Source organism: Arachis ipaensis, chromosome B08 (assembly GCF_000816755.2).
Source record: "Arachis ipaensis cultivar K30076 chromosome B08, Araip1.1, whole genome shotgun sequence".
Classification (NCBI taxonomy): Eukaryota; Viridiplantae; Streptophyta; class Magnoliopsida; order Fabales; family Fabaceae; genus Arachis; species Arachis ipaensis.
In genome coordinates this window covers 33,088,297-33,106,300 of record NC_029792.2, presented here as the reverse complement: position 1 = coordinate 33,106,300, position 18,004 = coordinate 33,088,297, and the positions used below count along the sequence as shown (strand labels likewise).

Here is an 18,004-nt window from a genome sequence, read left to right as displayed (position 1 = left end):
CGCCAGAATTGGCGCACAGTGGGTGTTTAAACGCCAGAATGGTGCAGGGAGCAGAATTCCTTGACACCTCAGGATCTGTGGACCCCACCTACCCCACTTTTTCTTCTCTCCTCTTCACACATTTTCATAACACTCTTCCCCAAACACCCTTGACCAATCCATCAATACCTCTTCCCCAAACACCCTTCACCTATCAAATCTTACCCTCTTCCCCACAATCTCTTCACCACTCACATCCATCCTTTATAAAACCCCACCTACCTCACCATTCAAATTCAAACCATTTCCCTCCCAAACCCACCCCTTCATACACGCCCTCTCTCTCTCTTACCCTCCCTATAAATACCCCTCCTTACCACCTTTAATTTCACACATCTTACACACTCTTATCCCCCTTGGCCGAACCTTCTCCTCACCTCCATCTCCTCCATTTCTTCTTTTTCTACTCATTTCTTTCTTCTTTTGCTCGAGGACGAGAAAAACTTCTAAGTTTGGTGTGGGAAAAACTCTGTTTTTTTTCATAACCATTAATGGCACCTAAGGCCGGAGAAACCTCTAGAAAGAGGAAAAGGAAGGCAATTGCTTCCACCTCCGAGTCATGAAAGATGGAGAGATTTATCTCAAGGGTCCATCAAGACCACTTCTATGAAGTTGTGGCCAAGAAAAAGGTGATCCCCGAGGTCCCCTTCATGCTCAAAAAGAGTGAATATCCAGAGATCCGACGTGAGATTCGAAGAAGAGGTTGGGAAACTCTCACCAACCCCATCCGAAAAGTCAGAATATTAATGGTTCAAGAGTTCTATGCTAATGCATGGATCACTAGGAACCATGACCAAAATGTGAACCCGAATCCAAAAAAATTGGCTCACAATGGTTCGGGGGAATTACTTGGATTTCAGTCCAGAAAATGTGAGGTTGGCATTCAACTTGCCAATAATGCAAGGAGATCCTCACCCTTTCACTAGAAGAGTCAACTTTGATCAAAGGTTGGACCAAGTTCTCTTGGACATCTGTGTGGAAGGAGCTCAATGGAAGAGAGACTCAAGAGGTAAGCCGGTTCAATTGAGAAGGCATAACCTCAAACCCGTGGCTAGAGGATGGTTGGAGTTCATCCAACGCTCTATCATTCCTACTAGCAACCAGTCTGAAGTTACTGTAGACCGGGCTATCATGATCCATAGTATCATGAATAGAGAGGAAGTAGAAGTTCATGAGATCATATCCTTAGAACTCTACAAGGTGGCAGACAAGCCCTCCACTTTAGCAAGGTTAGCCTTCCCTCATCTCATTTGTCACCTATGCAATTTAGCTGGAATTGTCATAGAGGAAGACATCCTCATTAAAGAGGATAAGCACATCACTAAAAAGAGGATGGAGCAAACAAGAGAGCCCACTCATGGACCTCAACATGAGAATGAGGAAATTCCTCATCATGAAATCCCTGAGATGCCTCAAGGGATGCACTTTCCTCCACATAACTATTGGGAGTAAATCAACACCTCCTTAGGAAAATTGAGTTCCAACATGGGTCAACTAAGGATGGAGCACTAAGAGCATTCAATCATCCTCCATGAAATTAGAGAGGACCAAAGAGCCATGAGAGAGGAGCAACAAAGGCAAGGAAGAGACATTGAGGAGCTCAAGCACTCCATAAGATCTTAAAGAGGAAGAACTAGTCGCCATCACTTAGGTGGACCCGTTCTTTAATTTCCTTGTTCTTATTTTTCTGTTTTTCGATTTCTATGCTTTATGTTTTATCTATGTTTGTGTCTTTATTACATGATCATTAGTGTCTAGTGTTATGCCTTAAAGCTATGAATGTCCTATGAATCCTTCACCTTTCTTAAATGAAAAAAATATTTTCTGAAAAAAAAAAAGAAGTACATGAATTTCGAATTACATCTTGAAAATAATCTAATTATTTTGCTGTGGTGGCAATACTTTTTGTTTTCTGAATGAATGCTTGAACAGTGCATATTTTTTATATTGTTGTTTATGAATGTTAAAATTGATTGGCTCTTGAAAGAATAATGAAAAAGGAGAAATGTTGTTGATAATCTGAAAAGTCATAAAATTGATTCTTGAAGCAAGAAAAAGCAGTGAAAAGACAAAGCTTGCGAAAAAAAATTTGGCGAAAAAAAATATAAAGAAAAAAAAAGAAAGAAAAAGAAAAAGCAAGCAGAAAAAGCCAATAACCCTTTAAACCAAAAGGCAAGGGTAAAAAGGATCCAAGGCTTTGAGCATTAATGGATAGGAGGGCCCAAAGGAATAAATTCCTGGCCTAAGCGGCTAAACCAAGTTGTCCCTAACCATGTGCTTTTGGTGTGAAGGTGTCAAGTGAAAAGTTTGAGACTGAGCGGTTAAAGTCGTGGTCCAAAGTAAAAAGAGTGTGCTTAAGAGCTCTGGGCACCTCTAACTGGGGACTCTAGCAAAGCTGAGTCACAATCTAAAAAGGTTCACCCAGTTATGTGTCTGTGGCATTTATGTGTCCGGTGGTAATACTGGAAAATAAAATGCTTAGGGTCACGGTCAAGACTCATAAAGTAGCTGTGTTCAAGAATCAACATACTGAACTAGGAGAATCAATAACACTATCTGAATTCTGAGTTCCTATAGATGCCAATCATTCTGAACTTCAAAGGATAAAGTGAGATGCCAAAACTATTCAGAGCCAAAAAGCGAATAGCCCCGCTCATCTAATTGGAAATGAGCTTCATTGATATTTGAAATTTATTGTATATTCTCTTCTTTTTATCCTATTTTTTTTAGTTACTTGGGGACAAGTAACAATTTAAGTTTGGTGTTGTGATGTGCGGATAATTTATACCCTTTTTGGCATTGTTTTTACATAGTTTTTAGTATATTTTAGTTAGTTTTTATTATATTTTTATTAGTTTTTATTCAAAAATCACATTTCTAGACTTTACTATGAGTTTGTGTGTTTTTCTGGGATCTCAGGTATTTTCTGGCTGAAATTGAGGGACCTGAGCAAAAATCTGATTCAGAGGCTGAAAAAGGACTACAGATGTTGTTGGATTTTGACCTCCCTACACTTTAAGTAGATTTTCTGGAGCTACAGATGCCCAATTGGCGCGCTCTCAAATGCGTTGGAAAGTAGACATCATGGGCTTTCCAGAAATATATAATAGTCCATACTTTTTCCGAGATTTGATGGCTCAAACTGGCACCAGAATTGGAGTTAAATGCCCAAACTAGCACCAAAACTGGCGTTTAACTCTAGGAACAGCCAAAGCACGAAAAAGCTTCAATGCTCAGCCCAAGCACACACCAAGTGGGCCCCGGAAGTGAATTTCTGTGCTATCTGCACTTAGTTACTCATTTTCTGTAAACCTAGGTTACTAGTTTAGTATAAAAACTACTTTTAGTGATTTAATTTAGAAGTTTTTGATCATGCTATCATAGAGCATTGTACACATTTGGAGGCTGGCCTTACAGCCATGCCTAGACCTCTTTTCACTTATGTATTTTCTATGGTGGAGTTTCTACACCCCATAGATTAAGGTGTAGAGCTCTGCTGTTCTTCATGAATTAATGCAAGTACTACTGTTTTTCTCTCAATTCATGCCTACTTCTTCTCCAAGATATACTCTTGTTCTTAATTCAGTTAAGTCAGAATGAAGGGGTGACCCGTGACAATCACCCACTATCTTCGTTACTCGCTTAGACAAGATCCGCTTGCCTGACAACCACAAGCGGTCTACGTGATGTTCAACGTAGTCATTGGACGACAGCCGGAGTATATTCTCTTGGATATCTAATACACGGACCGAGTCCGTGAGATTAGTATCTTTGTGGTATAGGCTAGAATCATTGGTAGCATTCTTGGGATCCGGAAATTCTAAACCTTGTCTGTGGTATTCCGAGTAGGATCTGGGAAGGGATGACTGTAAAGAGCTTCAAACCTACGAATGTTGCGTGCAAGTGACAGTGCACAAAAGGATCAATGGATCCTATTCCGACGTTAGTGGGAACCGACAGATGATTAGCCATGCAGTAGCTGTACCTGGTATTTTTCATTCGAGACGAGAAAACCCACAGTTGATTAGCCGTGCAGAAACCGTAGAGGACCATTTTCACTGAGAGGATCTTACAGCTTGCCATGGAAGGGAGCACGCATGGTTGGAAGAAGGCAATAGAAAAGCAGAGGTTTAGAAGCAACAAAGCATCTCCATACACTTATCTGAAATTCCCACCAGTGAATTACATAAGTAACTTTATTTTATTGTATGTTTTATTTATCTTTTAATTATCAAAACCTCATAACCATTTGAATCCGCCTGACTGAGATTTACAAGGATGACCATAGCTTGCTTCAAGCCGACAATCTCCGTGGGATCGACCCTTACTCACGTAAGGTATTACTTGGACGACCCAGTGCACTTGCTGGTTAGTTGCACCGAAGTTGTGAAAAGTGTGGATCACAATTCCGTGCACCAATATGCTCGGCACTCTTCTGTATATATACCCGTGTTATTTTATCTTTTACCTAGCTTCGCTTACGTTATCGTATTCGGGAGTGTTGTGCTTTTCAATTTAACGACTTTTCTTAACCTTTTTCTTCAAAGGCTCCTAGTTATAAATATTTTTCCACACTATTATATATATAATTTTGTTATTAGAGGTCGTAATACCTCGCCACCTCTGTCTTATGACTTAAGCATAAGACTCTGTTTGGCAGGGTGTTACACCTGTTGCTGAAATTGATTGGAAAATGCTCGACTGTATTAATAATTATGGATATTTGGTTTGGATGGAACCCATCAAGGGTGGCTAAATCTGAATTTCAGGGGAGAATCTGTCAAAAATTTTGAAAGATTTTCAGTAAAATAAAAAAATAAAAATTTTGTTTTCGAAATCAGAATTAAGATTTCCTGCTTCATATATATTTGTCTGTCATTATTTAATTTGTTTGTTTATTTTATTGCTTGATTGATATATTAATTTGTAGTCTAAGTTGTTGGATTGTGAGATGTCAAGTATTCCCATACTTTGAAGGCAAATAAGGAGAGATTTATTGACGAGCGATCGGCGACCCATTATGTGTGTTTAAATTAATTCTAAATTTCAACTTTATTTAGTTTCTGCTCAATTATTTAACTATTATCCTAATCACAACTAACGTGTGTGACACAGGAGGAGTATTAGCAGAGGCTGGAGGCCGTGACCCAACAATCTTAGCCGCCTAGTGTAGCCGACGAAGCTGGCTCTGAGACCTCAGTCGTGGATCCCGACAAGATTTGGTGCGACACAATCTTTGAACCCCACAAGAATCGCCGATTCGGGTAAGGCTCGTTCTTCGCCAGTTGACGATTCGGATTTTCTGTCGGTAAAGAATTTTACAGATAAATTCCCGTTGTAAGTATAGCTTCTAGACCGACAAGAAATCCTTTCGTACAAAAGTTTTAGTTGTCACAAGTAACAAACCCCTAATAAAATTGATAACCGAAGTATTTAAACCTCGGTCATCTCTCAAGGAATTGCAGGGAGGTGTATTTATTATTGGTTATGGAAGATTATCTTTTTGGGGTTTTTGAATAATGAACAGGAAAAGTAAATTGCAAGAATTAAAGTAATAACTAATAAAGCTCTTAGCAAGGTATGAGAACTGGAAATCCTATCCAAGTTATCCTTATCAATTGTGATGAGAATTGTTCATTACTCCCACTTTATTAACCCTTACTAAATAAAATAAAGTCAAGTGGACTAATCAATTTGATTCCTCAAGTCCTAGTCAACTCCTATGGAAAGACTAGCTTTAGAGGTATCCAAATCAACCAGCAAATTTCAATTGTCAATCAACAAGGGAATTTGATAACTCAAGTGTCACCAATTACTCAACCAAAGCCAAAAGGACGGAAATCTAAATATTGAAAACATTAATCACATAAATTGAAGAAAGCAACCATAATTCTGAAATACCTCAAATTGCATTAAATAAAGAAATCAAATCTAACATGGAATTCATAAACCAAATTGGGAAAAGAATCAAACTAATGTAATAGAATAAATAAAAGTAGAAAAACTAAATTAAAGAAATATTGAACCTGGAATGGAGAAGAAATAATCATAAACTAAGAGAAATCCTAAATCCTAAAACCTAAGAGAGAGGAGAGAGGCTCTCTCTCTCTAGAAAACTACATCTAAAACCTAAAATTGTGAATAATGAATGAATGATTCCTCTCCCCTTGTGATTCCCCCATTCTGCAGTCTCTATTCTGTGTTTCTGGGCTTAGATTTGGGCCGAAAAGGAGCCCAGAAATCACTGGGGGAGAATTCTGCAACTTTCTGCACGTGGCGGCTGTCACGCGTACGCGTAAGTCACGTGTACGCGTCATTTGGAGATTTTTCTTGTCACGGGTCCGCGTCGTCCATGCACGTGCGTCGCTGCCATTTTCTTCAAAACTTCATTTTCGCGCGTTCCTTCCACTTTTGCATGTTTCCTTTCTGTCCTCTAAGCCATTCCTACCCTATAAAGCCGGAAAATACTTAACACACAGATCACGGCATCGAATGGTAATAAAGGATAATTAAAATTTACATTTTTAAGGTCTAGGAAACATGTTTTCATATATATCACAGAATAAGGAAGGAATTGTAAAACCATGCAAATTATATGAATAAGTGAGTAAAGACTTGATAAAAACCACTCAATTGAGCACAAGATAAACCATAAAATAGTGGTTTATCACCAGTGCCCACTGCTCCTCCGCATTGGTGGCATCCTCTGCCTCTGTCTCTGCCACCAGCCCTATTGATCTCCAAGAAGTTGTCGACCTGAGGGAGGAGGTGCAAAAGCTAACACAAGAGCTTCACTAGTAGCAGGAGCTGTCTGAATAGAGGTATCGAGAAATTCATGCACACATTGCCATCAGCTTGGACCTGACAGAGAGGCTGAAGTAGCTCGATCGATTTTGACAATAGATGGAAGAGTATAGCCAACAGATGTATGCTGTAGGCAGTGGCGCTGCTGGTTCCAGAGGCGACACTGCTGGTAGGGTACCGACAGCAACGCCTATTCCGCCGCCTCAGCAGGGGGACCACAACGCTAACGACCATTATCAAGATCTATAGGAGTTAGGATTTTATGCATTTTCTTTGTTTAGGATACAATACTCTTCTTCTGTGACATTTTATTTTATTCATACCATTTATTTTTAATAAAATAATTTGTTAATTTCTTCTAATTTTATATTTCTAATAACAATTTTGTTAACAAGAGTTTTAATTTGATTTGACTATTAATTTTGGCTAAATTGTGCCAAATAATAAAAAATAAAAATAATACCGGCTTATGCATCTGACGGTAATCATCAACTCAAACTCGACAAATCCATTGAAAACACCGACGGAAAATCCACCGGTAAGGAATTTTCGACGCCGTTTATACCGTCAACTACAGGACGACGGTAATCAACAATTTTCTTGTAGTATTTATCACTCCTAACTTATGCTATGTTGCCTTTGGCTGTCGGAGTTAGTTACTAAGCATTGTTTTAAATAGTAATCTTACAACTAATGTTAGGTGAAGAAGTTATTTTTATAACTAAGACCTTCTTCTTCTCCTTATACCTCTCCTCTATCTCCTCCTTTTTCTTGAACTAAAACTTTTAGTTATCAATCTTTAAATTATTGGACCAACTTGGTTGTTTTCTCATTTTCACAACCCACTCTCTCTCTGTGCGCGCACGCTTTTCCTTAGCTATGGATACCTTTCACTTACAACCAGTCTCCACTATATTTTGGAGACCTTTTACTTACAACCAGTCTTTACTATATTTTTGGAGACACCATTCACTACTAGAAAACTAGTTATTACAGATGGATATTTTCGACGAATTTTATCCCACGGAAATACAAACAGAATTTGCGAGGGATTTTTTTGTTAGAAATAAAAAAAATGAATTAGCATCATATAGAAAAGAGAATTCGTCGATAATTCGGTCGAAAAAGTTAATTTTTTTTGTGAAAAATGATTACCGACGGAAAATCCATCTATATTTAAATGAATAAAACGTTGCATTTTATTAAAATATTACAGACAAAAAATCTATCTGTAATTTAAAATATTCTGCCGAGAAAAAAAACTTAAACCTAATCTACCCCCTCTCTCGAGCTCCATTCACAAATAACTTAGGGCTCAATTCAAAAAGCACTACACGAAGATGAACATCGTCTTCATTGTGCCTCACGAAGACGATTAACCCTAGCAAACCCTAACCCTGTCTTCATTTTGCCTCACCGTACCCTAACCCTCTCTTCATTGTGCCTCACGAAGAACCCCTAACCACGACAAAGAACCCCATATCGAAGAACCCCTAACAGCAACGAAGAACCCCTAACAGCACTCTGCGAAGAACGTCGCCGGTCACCGGCACTCGAAATGCCTCCGTCGAAGAACCCCTAACCGCGATGAAGAACCCCTAACCCTCCTTTGAATTTCTTCGCTCTTCTCTCAACACTCTCACCCTCAAGCTCACTGAGTCTCACCTCTCTCACGGCTGGTCTCACCGTCGACCTGTCTCTATCTCTCCGGTATATCGCTTCTCTCACGAGCGTTTCAGACTCAAGGTCGTTGCGCTCTGTTTCTGTCACTGCTCTGTCACCGTCGCTGCTCTATCGCGCTCTGTCACAAGCGAATCGATGGAATTCGACCCGATCCCAATCAGTTCCTGCTCCAAAGAGAACCAGATCATCTACCAATAGTTGTTTAAATTACGCCGATTCAGGTATGCATTGTTTAAATTACACCAATAAACCTTAGGGCTCAATTTTTCTGCGCCAGTTTTAGCTAGGTTTATCATACTCTGCTTTTGTGCTTCATGAATCTGCGGGTTTACTTTGATTTTGATTAATTTTTTTCTGCAATTGGAAGATTTTTTTACCTAAATGCAATATTTTGTGTGATTTATGTGATACTAGTGTGTAACTTTATGATATAATTGTTGATTGACAGGGTTGTTGAATATCAAGTCAAATCTGCAGCACATCATCTGATTAAGGAACCCTTGTCTATTGATCACGTCGAGCAAGCGATGGATTTAAGATAGGTGGTGTGCTGGGTTTGATTCTTGCAACTGCAATTTTCCTATCCGCCAATGCTCTTCTTGCTAAGCTCCATGAATTTGGTTGAACAAGGCATATTAGATACAGAGATTTAGCTGGCTTTATCTATGGTATGTGAAAAATGTTTTTTCTGTACTCAATTTTTTTCCATGCTAGTAGCATAATTCTTATTTTCATTCATTCATTCATTAATTCAGGTAGAAAAGCATATTCTCTCACATGAGCCCTGCATTATATCAACCTTTTCATGATAAATGCTGGCTATATCATCTTGGCTGGTTCTGCCTTAAAGGTACTACAATTATAGTTGTTTTGTTTTGCTTCTCTCATTTACCTGCACAAATTTTTTTATGAAATACTTGTAATTTTATCATAAAAAATGCTATATGCATACAAAAAATCAGTCACTATATATTTGATTAAATACATTATTATTAGGAATCTTATTAATGGTTCCAACTATTATATAAAGCAAAACAAAAGGTATAAAAAATTAATTGAAGCAGAAAAGCTTGATTGAAGACACTGTGATAGTCAAGTTCAAATAAAGAGAATGTGCTAATAATGAATAAATTAAAGTTGCATGATATTTCGTTAAATGTTAAAATATTTTTTAAATATATATATAAGGCAATTTTGAACTATATAGTTTGCACATTTGTTTGAACTTCTGCAGCAAAGCATTGCCGTATGGAGTTACTCATGCAGCAAAGGTTAGTGGCTTGCCCATGGTTTCTTGATCAAGTCCTCCTTTAGCAAAATTCTTAGTGTCTTATTTTTATATCTGTAGTGTAAGTACCGCTGGATCAGCTTTAGAGCATATGAAGAGGACTCATGAGGCTGTAAATGAGAAAGAATCCAAACATATTTCTGCAGCAGTGTCACTAATCAGGTATCTAGTAAATTGATTGTGAGAAATTGAGTGTTTTTTTATATTTTTTTAGTTCCCCTTTCATGTAAAAAATTACCTGATAGCTATTTTAAATTTCAGCTCCACAAATTAAAGCTAGGAAGCTCAGATCTATTATATTTTGATTTTTTTTTTTTGCATTTTCTTAGTCCACTAATACTACTTTAGGAGTGAATTCATCTTGATTCACTTCCTATTTTCCTTCTTTTATGTTACTGTATGTAAATTAATTCATTAGAAAGAACATAAAATCGTCGATGGATAGCCAAGGCACACAATAGCAAAAAACATTAATGTCTTCTAAGCTAGCCACAATGTATTTCACTCTGCAACACGAAACATATACATAGTTTTATAGATATAATTTTGCTTTTAAGTATGCCAAAAAAGTTCTAAAATTCAAATGAGAAGAAGATGTGAAAAAGACTATTAAATAAATAAAAATTAAGAACACATTTTACCCACAAATGGCTCTTTTCAGGCCGATGGCCCCACTTTTCCTCTCAGTGACGAGCACCTTTAAGGCAGACGCCCACTGCTCGTGCTCTTCTCTTGAACGGAGCCCAATGAAGAACAGGCTGATGGAACTAGTCTGGCTCAACCTTCTGATACTTGATGGAGAAATACAGCTGAATCCTAGTTCATCATCAACTTTTTACAGAACTACCATTTTCATCAAAGGTTTGGAGATTTTTCGATATTTTAAAAAAATGGTTTTTTAATATAGCTAAAGGTCAGGGTACCGGATCAGTCCTCGCAGTTACTCTCGTTGCTGTGGACGCCGAGATCAGTGTTAATGCTGCTATGCTATAGGTTTTGTATTTTTCTACACATTTTTCATTTTGCTTGTACTATTCATATTTTCCTACAAAATGCAATCCACCTGAACAGTTTCTCTTATGAAACTTCCAGCAAGGACTTGGTAGGATAGAGAAAAGAAGCAGGTGGGACAAAAAAGATAGGCAGCTAGCCCCTGATAATTTGGAGAGGTTCCAAAGTGAAGCTAAGACTAGCCGTCACGGAATTTGGCAGTATGAAGACATTCAATCCGACGACGAAGACTCTGCTCCTCCTCCAAGAAAGGCCGGTGGCCGGAGATGAGTGTAACAGAAGGTAAATTATAATATAGACATCTTCAAAGAGAACGTGATAAGTGTTATTATAGGCATGAACATTGAGTTTTGAGGTAGAGAGGAGAATGAATATGCCATGCGGCAATACTCTGTAAGTTTTGTTTTGATTTTTTGTTTTTTAATTTTATTTTTAGATAAAAGGATATTCGTTTTCCATAGATGGCATAATAAGGTGCATACAGGATTCTAAAGTTATGAGGACAGTGAGAGACGTTTCCATCATAGCCAAAAATTTCATGATTATCTTTTCTTTAAACAATTTTTTAGTGGCAATTCTTTAAACAAAATACCCAAATCGTAAATAAAATGAACTACATTTTCATTAAAAAGAACTTATATTCACTTCACTTTATCAAAGTGACATGACAATTTCATGAATAAGAAAAGATTGTGAACGATTTTTTTTAGCAAATAATTAGCTATTATTTTCTTTTTATTCTTTTAATTTTTTTTCATCTACCATTTTATTTATTGCCTAATTGTTGATAGTTAAAAAACCATTATTCTTTTAATAATTTTAGTATATTTGTTACTGGTGAGAACAACCATTATGGAACTCCGACGAATCCTCAAATGCCATCTTGTATCCCAGGAGGGTCTTCTAGTGGTTCAGCGGTAGCAGTTGCTACTGAGCTTGTTGACTTTGCCATTGGTAAGCTTTTGTGATTAGTGGACCTTGAATTGCTTAAAGTGCTAGATTGCTAATCTATTAGTTTGTTTATTACCTTTGACACTTGTGATAATAATAAATTGTGAGCTTCAAAACTACTTGCTTGACTGATATTCTCTTTCCCAGGAAAAGAAACTTTTTTTGGAACAGAATAGATCACATGTTACAAGAATCTCAGTTTACGAGGTATGCTATAAGAACAGTTTTAGTTTTATTTATTTAATTATGCTTTACATCATATATATTTTTCAATTGTGTGTAGTTGGATCTATTCATTTACCAGCTACTTTATGTACTCTTTCAATAGTACCGTGATCCATTGACTATTACATCATTATGCAAGTGTTGAAGCTTTGGCAGAATAACTTCACTGGTTCAATTCCTTCAAGGCTTGGACAGAATGGTAAATTAACTAAACTTGATCAAAAATTATTACACACTGAAAATCAACAACTATTCATCTCTATTCACCAAAATTAATATACATTCATCCATCTTTTTATTAATTAAATGTGGTAATAATATCAAATGTGAGATTAGTCAAACTAGTAATTACATTGTAAAAAGTTTTTTATGGATACACATAGAACCTATTATATGTTAACAACACCTGAGAAAAAAAATATAAGATTTGCAATGGATGGTTGATGTGGATTAATTTTATAGTAGGCAATATGCTCTATATGAGGATTTTCATTATTAGTTTAGAGATCACTCTAACTTCAAATGTGACTCGATCTGGCATTTTCTGATAAGCTCTTGATTATACAAATAGCACATTGTGAAATCATTGGTTTTCTTTGGATTATGAAGTTGGAAAATTGTGTTGAAATTGGGCTCCATGCATTGGTTATTCTAGTGATATTGTCCCAGGTATGTTACTTTCTGATGAGTTTGGAAAACCCTAATTTAATTTTGATGATGAACAAACATTATTGAAATAATTAATTACAAAATTATTAATTTGATTTTCATTTAACATATGCTAATTAATAATTTTGTGATGCAGGTTTCTAATTGCGCCGAAAATAAAATTCTGATACAAGCCCAATTAAATAAAAAAAAATTCAGCTTTGGTTTGATGCTAGAATATATGGTGAGTATGGCTGAATTGTTTCTTGTTCTAATCGGGCCAGATTGAGTTATTATTACTACAAGCCCAAATAAATGCTTTCCTATTTGCTCAATGCATGATCCAAAAATTCATCAGGAAAGCAAATGTTATTACTGGGCCAGAAATTAAATGTTGTTGCAACTAAGCCCAATTTTATATTTGATAGAAGTTCCTCATGCATGATCCGAAACCAATGAAAAAAGAAAGCAAAATTGCTTCCAACGGATCCAAGAATTCAAACATGTGATGGATTCCAAAATTCATCCAATTACCATTTATTGCATGGGAACTATGAGAGAGAATTTGACAAGTTGACATGATGGGGATTAGCTTTGCTACACGCTACTCCACCTAAGGGAAGTAAAAGCAATTCACTTTAATTAATTTACTCAGATACACTTGATTGCTTTTCTTCATACTTTCTTCTCTCTCATTTCTTTCTCTGCTTCGGTTATTGTCCAAGGAACCATGGAAGCTACATGGAGCTACCGAAGTGAAGGAAGAGCAAGTTTAAAGACCATCACAATGATGGCAAAAAAATATAACAAAATAAAAGTATGTAGTGGCTGAGATTATCACCAATAATGGTAAGATTTGGTGAGGAAATCTCGGGTTCCTCATACCCAAAAAAAGAAGAAGGAGATTCGGCCAGCAAGGAGGAGATTCTTGGAGGCGTGACTTGTCTTTGATTCTGCTCAACCACCACATGAAGTAGCTAGAGTGGCGAAGTGATGGTAGAGGCAGAGATTGAAGCAGATGAAGTCATCATCATCATGAAGCATCAAGGGCCAGAAATTCATCTTGGAGAGCAAGCCAAGGATGGAGAGCTCGGATTGATGAAGAGTGGTAACCAAGAAAGGACTAGAGGTAATTGCATGTTGGGTTTTGCATGGTTATCTCTTCTCTCTCTATGTGGCCGAACCGGTTCTGTTTATTGAAGAAGAAGAAGTTGGCTTGGGTTTTGGCTTCAAGTGTGGAGGCTTCTCTCTTCTATAAAAAGGGAGAACATCCACTGTTTGGAGCAAGGAGTTAGAAGTAAGCAGTGAGAGTGCAAGGCACAGGATTCTCAGAGCTACCTAAGCTTACAGATTTTCTTCTCCTTCAATGTATTCTGTTTAGTATTTTTCTGTTTAATTTTGTCATGTCTTGAGTCTCATGGAAAAAGGCAAACAGTGAGGTTTGTATGAAAAAGCCATAAAGCGGAAAAAGGCAAAGTACAAAATTAAAAGAAAAAGCCATAGATGTCCATAGAGCTCATTTATTCATCTATGTTGTGTTTCATGATTTTGTGGGAATTCCCTTGTAAGTTGGGTTAGCACTTTACAGCTTGTAATCAGGATTGATTATAGTGAAATTCCATCATAGTTGTGATGGAGACTGGATGTAGGCTGCACTACACTTAGCAGCTGAACCAGGATATATCTGGGTGTAATTCTCTTTCTCTACTACTCCATTTCTGTTTCTACTGCACAGGAGCTAAAACCAAAAATTATCTCGTGCCAAGTGACGAGACAAAAATAAAAATTCTCGTGGCTAGGGACGAGACAAAAACAGAAAAGTCTCCACAAAGACCGGAAAGTGTAATCAAGCAAAAAGGAGGCTAAGATTCACCCCCCCTTCTCTTAGCCACTGAAACCATCAATTGGTATCAGAGCTTGGTCTCAAAGAGATCAAGCTTTGCAGCTTGGAGTAAAGATCCTCATGGCAGAAAACAGTGGCTCAAATGTGGTGTCCTACAATCTGACCGAAGGACAATCAAGCAACAGACCTCCTCTTTTCAATGGGAAAAATTATACTTATTGGAAGGAGAGGATGAAGATATTTGTACAAGCAGTAGATTACAGACTGTGGAAGATCATCCTGGAAGGGCCTCAATATCCAACTGTTACAAGTGCCGAAGGAGTTGTTTCTCTTAAACCTGAAGCAAGTTGGACGGATGAAGATAGAAAAAAGGTGGAGCTCAACGCCAAGGCCATCAATCTGCTCAACTGTCCTATCAGCTTTGAGGAGTACCGACGGGTATCACGTTGCACAACAGCAAAGGAAATTTGGGATAAACTCCTAGTTACTCATGAAGGAACAACCATTGTGAAAAAGACCAGGATTGATATGTTAAACAGAGAGTATGAAATGTTTACAATGAAGGAAGGAGAATCCATTGATGAGATGTTTGAACGCTTTAACACCATCATTGTTGGCTTGGATGCTATGGGAATCAAGTATCCTGAATCTGTGCTAGTAAGAAGAGTGTTGAGATGTCTCACAAAAGAGTGGGAAACAAAAGCTTTAATTATCTCTGAGAGTAGTGGTCTTGACTCTATGACTTATGATTATTTGAGAGGAAATTTACTTGCTTTTGAAAACACCTACTTGAAAAAGGATTCAAAAAAGAAAGGAATAACTTTTTCTTCTGTCACTAACCCTCTGGATGATGAATCCAGTGATAACTCATTTGAAAATGAATTTGTGTTGTTTGCAAAAAAATTCAGGAAAATGATGAAGCTCAAAGGCAAAGGCAGCAGCTCAAGAAAAATGAAGAAAGACCTTAGCAAAGTAACTTGTTACAACTGCAAGGAAATGGGGCATTTCAAATCTGATTGTCCCAAGTTGAAGAAGGAAGAGAAGCCAAAAAGAGGAAAGAAGAAGGGACTGATGGCTTCATGGGAAGATTTGGAAAATGACTCGGATGATGATGATGAGGAATCCGAGACCAAGTCACAACCTTGTCTCATGGCAGATCACATAGATAAGGTAGTCTTTCATAATCCTAACACTGAAGATTTTCATCTTATGATAGACCACCTTTCTGAAAAAATAAGATGTTTTCTGCTGGAAAATCAAGAACTTGAACAACAAATCACCATTCTTAAAGCTGAAAACAGTTTTCTTAAAGAAAAAGTAAGGGAGGCCGAAACTGCTTGTGATCTTGTTGAAGAAAATAAGCAGTTAAAAGCCCAAATTAAGAGCTGTGAAAGTGATCATTCCGTTCTTGCATATGTAGATTGTTTTAAAAGAAATGAAGAGTTGCTTAAAGAGGTTAAAAGGCTTAAAGAAGACTTAGCCAAATTCACCCAAAGTTCTGAAAATTTGAATCAAATCTTAGCTAGTCAAAAACCTCTTTATGACAAGGCGGGGTTGGGGTTTTATAAATCTGAAAAATCTCATTTTGAAAATATTGCTTCATCTTCAAATGATACAAGGTATCAAGACCCCACCTACTTTAACAAAACAGCAACTCCAAGATTTTGTAGGCTATGCAATCGAAATGGACACTTTCCTATTCAATGTTTCTTTGGTGAAAGAATGATTGGTGCTAAAGTTTGTAAAGTTGTTTTTTATTACAATGGCTTAGGACATAGGAGATGGTTTAACGTGAAAGGATCCAAGAAAATTTGGATACCTAAGGTCACTTGAGCTTGCTTTGTAAGTGTGCCTAACATCCAAACGAAAAGAAAATATGTTGTATATGGACAGCGGATGCTCTAGGCATATGACCGGAAAGACAACCTTCTTCATAAAACTTTATGAATATGATGGAGGACTTGTCACGTTTGGTGATGATGCGAAAGGAAAAATAGTGGCTGTTGGGAAAGTTGGTAAAAACTTTTCTTCTTGTATAAATGATGTTCTTCTTGTGAATGGCTTGAAACATAATTTACTTAGTGTTAGTCAATTGTGTGATTTAGGTTTTGAAGTTATTTTTAAGAAGTTTGTTTGTTTGGTTGTTTGTGAGAAAACTGGGAAAATTTTATTTGAAGCCAAAAGATGCAACAATGTGTATAGATTAACTCTTGAGGATTTAAAAGAATAAAATGTAACATGCTTTACATCTCTTGAATCTAAAAAATGACTTTGGCATAGAAAGTTGGGTCATGCTAGCATGTACCAAATTTCTAAGCTAGTCAAAAAGAATTTGGTTAGAGGAATTCCAAATATTAAGTTTGATAAGGATCTTACTTGTGATGCTTGCCAATTGGGCAAACAAGTAAAATCATCTTTTAAATCAAAAGATGGAATCTCAACCAAAAGGCCATTGGAGATGTTACATATTGATCTTTTTGGTCCTACTAGAACTCAAAGTTTAGGAGGTAAACACTATGGTCTTGTGGTGGTAGATGATTACTCTAGATTTGGTTGGGTACTTTTCCTTGCTCAAAAGAATGATACCTTTCATGCCTTTTCCACCCTTTGCAAGAAAATTCAAAATGAAAAGGATTTGAAAATTGCCCATTTGAGAAGTGATCACGGAAGAGAATTTGGAAATCAAGATTTTGAAAAATTCTGTGATGACTTAGGAATTTCTCATAATTTTTCATGCCCTAGAACCCCCCAACAAAATGGGGTGGTTGAAAGAAGGAATAGAAGCCTTCAAGAGATGACTAGGGCTATGCTATGTGAGAATGAGATTCCTAAATTTTTATGGGCTGAAGCTGTGAACACAGCATGTTATATTTTGAATAGAACAATCATTAGAAAAGGATTAAAGAAAACCCTTATGAGCTATGAAAAGGAATCCTTCCAAATCTTAAGTACTTTCATGTTTTTGGATGCAAATGCTTTGTACTTAACAATAAGGAAAACCTTGAAAAGTTTGATCCAAAATCTTATGAAGGAATGTTTGTTGGATATTCCACCACAAGCAAGGCCTATAGAGTTTATCTCAAAGAGTATAGAACTATAGAGGAATCCATACATGTTACTTTTTGTGATTCTAACTTAATTCCCAGTACTGTGATAGATAATGATTCAGATGGTGAAGAAGCTGGAACAAGCAAAGAAAATCTCAAATCTGTGCAAAATGTAGAATCTGTCAGCCCGATTTTGTCTCGTCAGATTGGAGGAGACATTTCCATTTTGTCTCCTGAGCAGGCACGAGAAACTGAAACAGTGAGACCACCAGAAGTTCATCAAAGCTCAACGTTTATCCGAAAGCCTAGAGAATGGAAGTCTATGAGGGGTTATCCTTATGACTTCATAATTGGTGACCCCTCTCAAGGTGTAACAACAAGATCCTCCACCAAAAGGCAAACCGAACCTAACAACTTTGCTCTCTTGTCACAAATGGAGCCCAACAATGTCAAACAAGCTCTTGA

General features: G+C 37.1%; 1 protein-coding gene and 1 long non-coding RNA gene across 2 annotated transcripts in view; both read left to right on the top strand.

Annotated features, from left to right (window-relative positions):
* Positions 1-11,383, top strand: part of LOC110265285 — a 38,355-nt gene extending 26,972 nt beyond the window's left edge. The window contains exons 2-6 of the mRNA XM_021108208.1: positions 8,494-8,747; positions 9,761-9,797; positions 9,875-9,976; positions 10,076-10,102; positions 11,060-11,383. Coding sequence (XP_020963867.1) covers positions 8,494-8,747; positions 9,761-9,797; positions 9,875-9,976; positions 10,076-10,088 — 406 coding nt within the window. The 3' untranslated portion in view covers positions 10,089-10,102; positions 11,060-11,383. The remainder of the gene's footprint in view (positions 1-8,493; positions 8,748-9,760; positions 9,798-9,874; positions 9,977-10,075; positions 10,103-11,059) is intronic.
* On the top strand, positions 8,922-9,419 carry LOC110265851. Its single transcript, XR_002352297.1, has 2 exons — positions 8,922-9,194; positions 9,282-9,419. It is a non-coding gene; the product is annotated as an uncharacterized LOC110265851 (long non-coding RNA).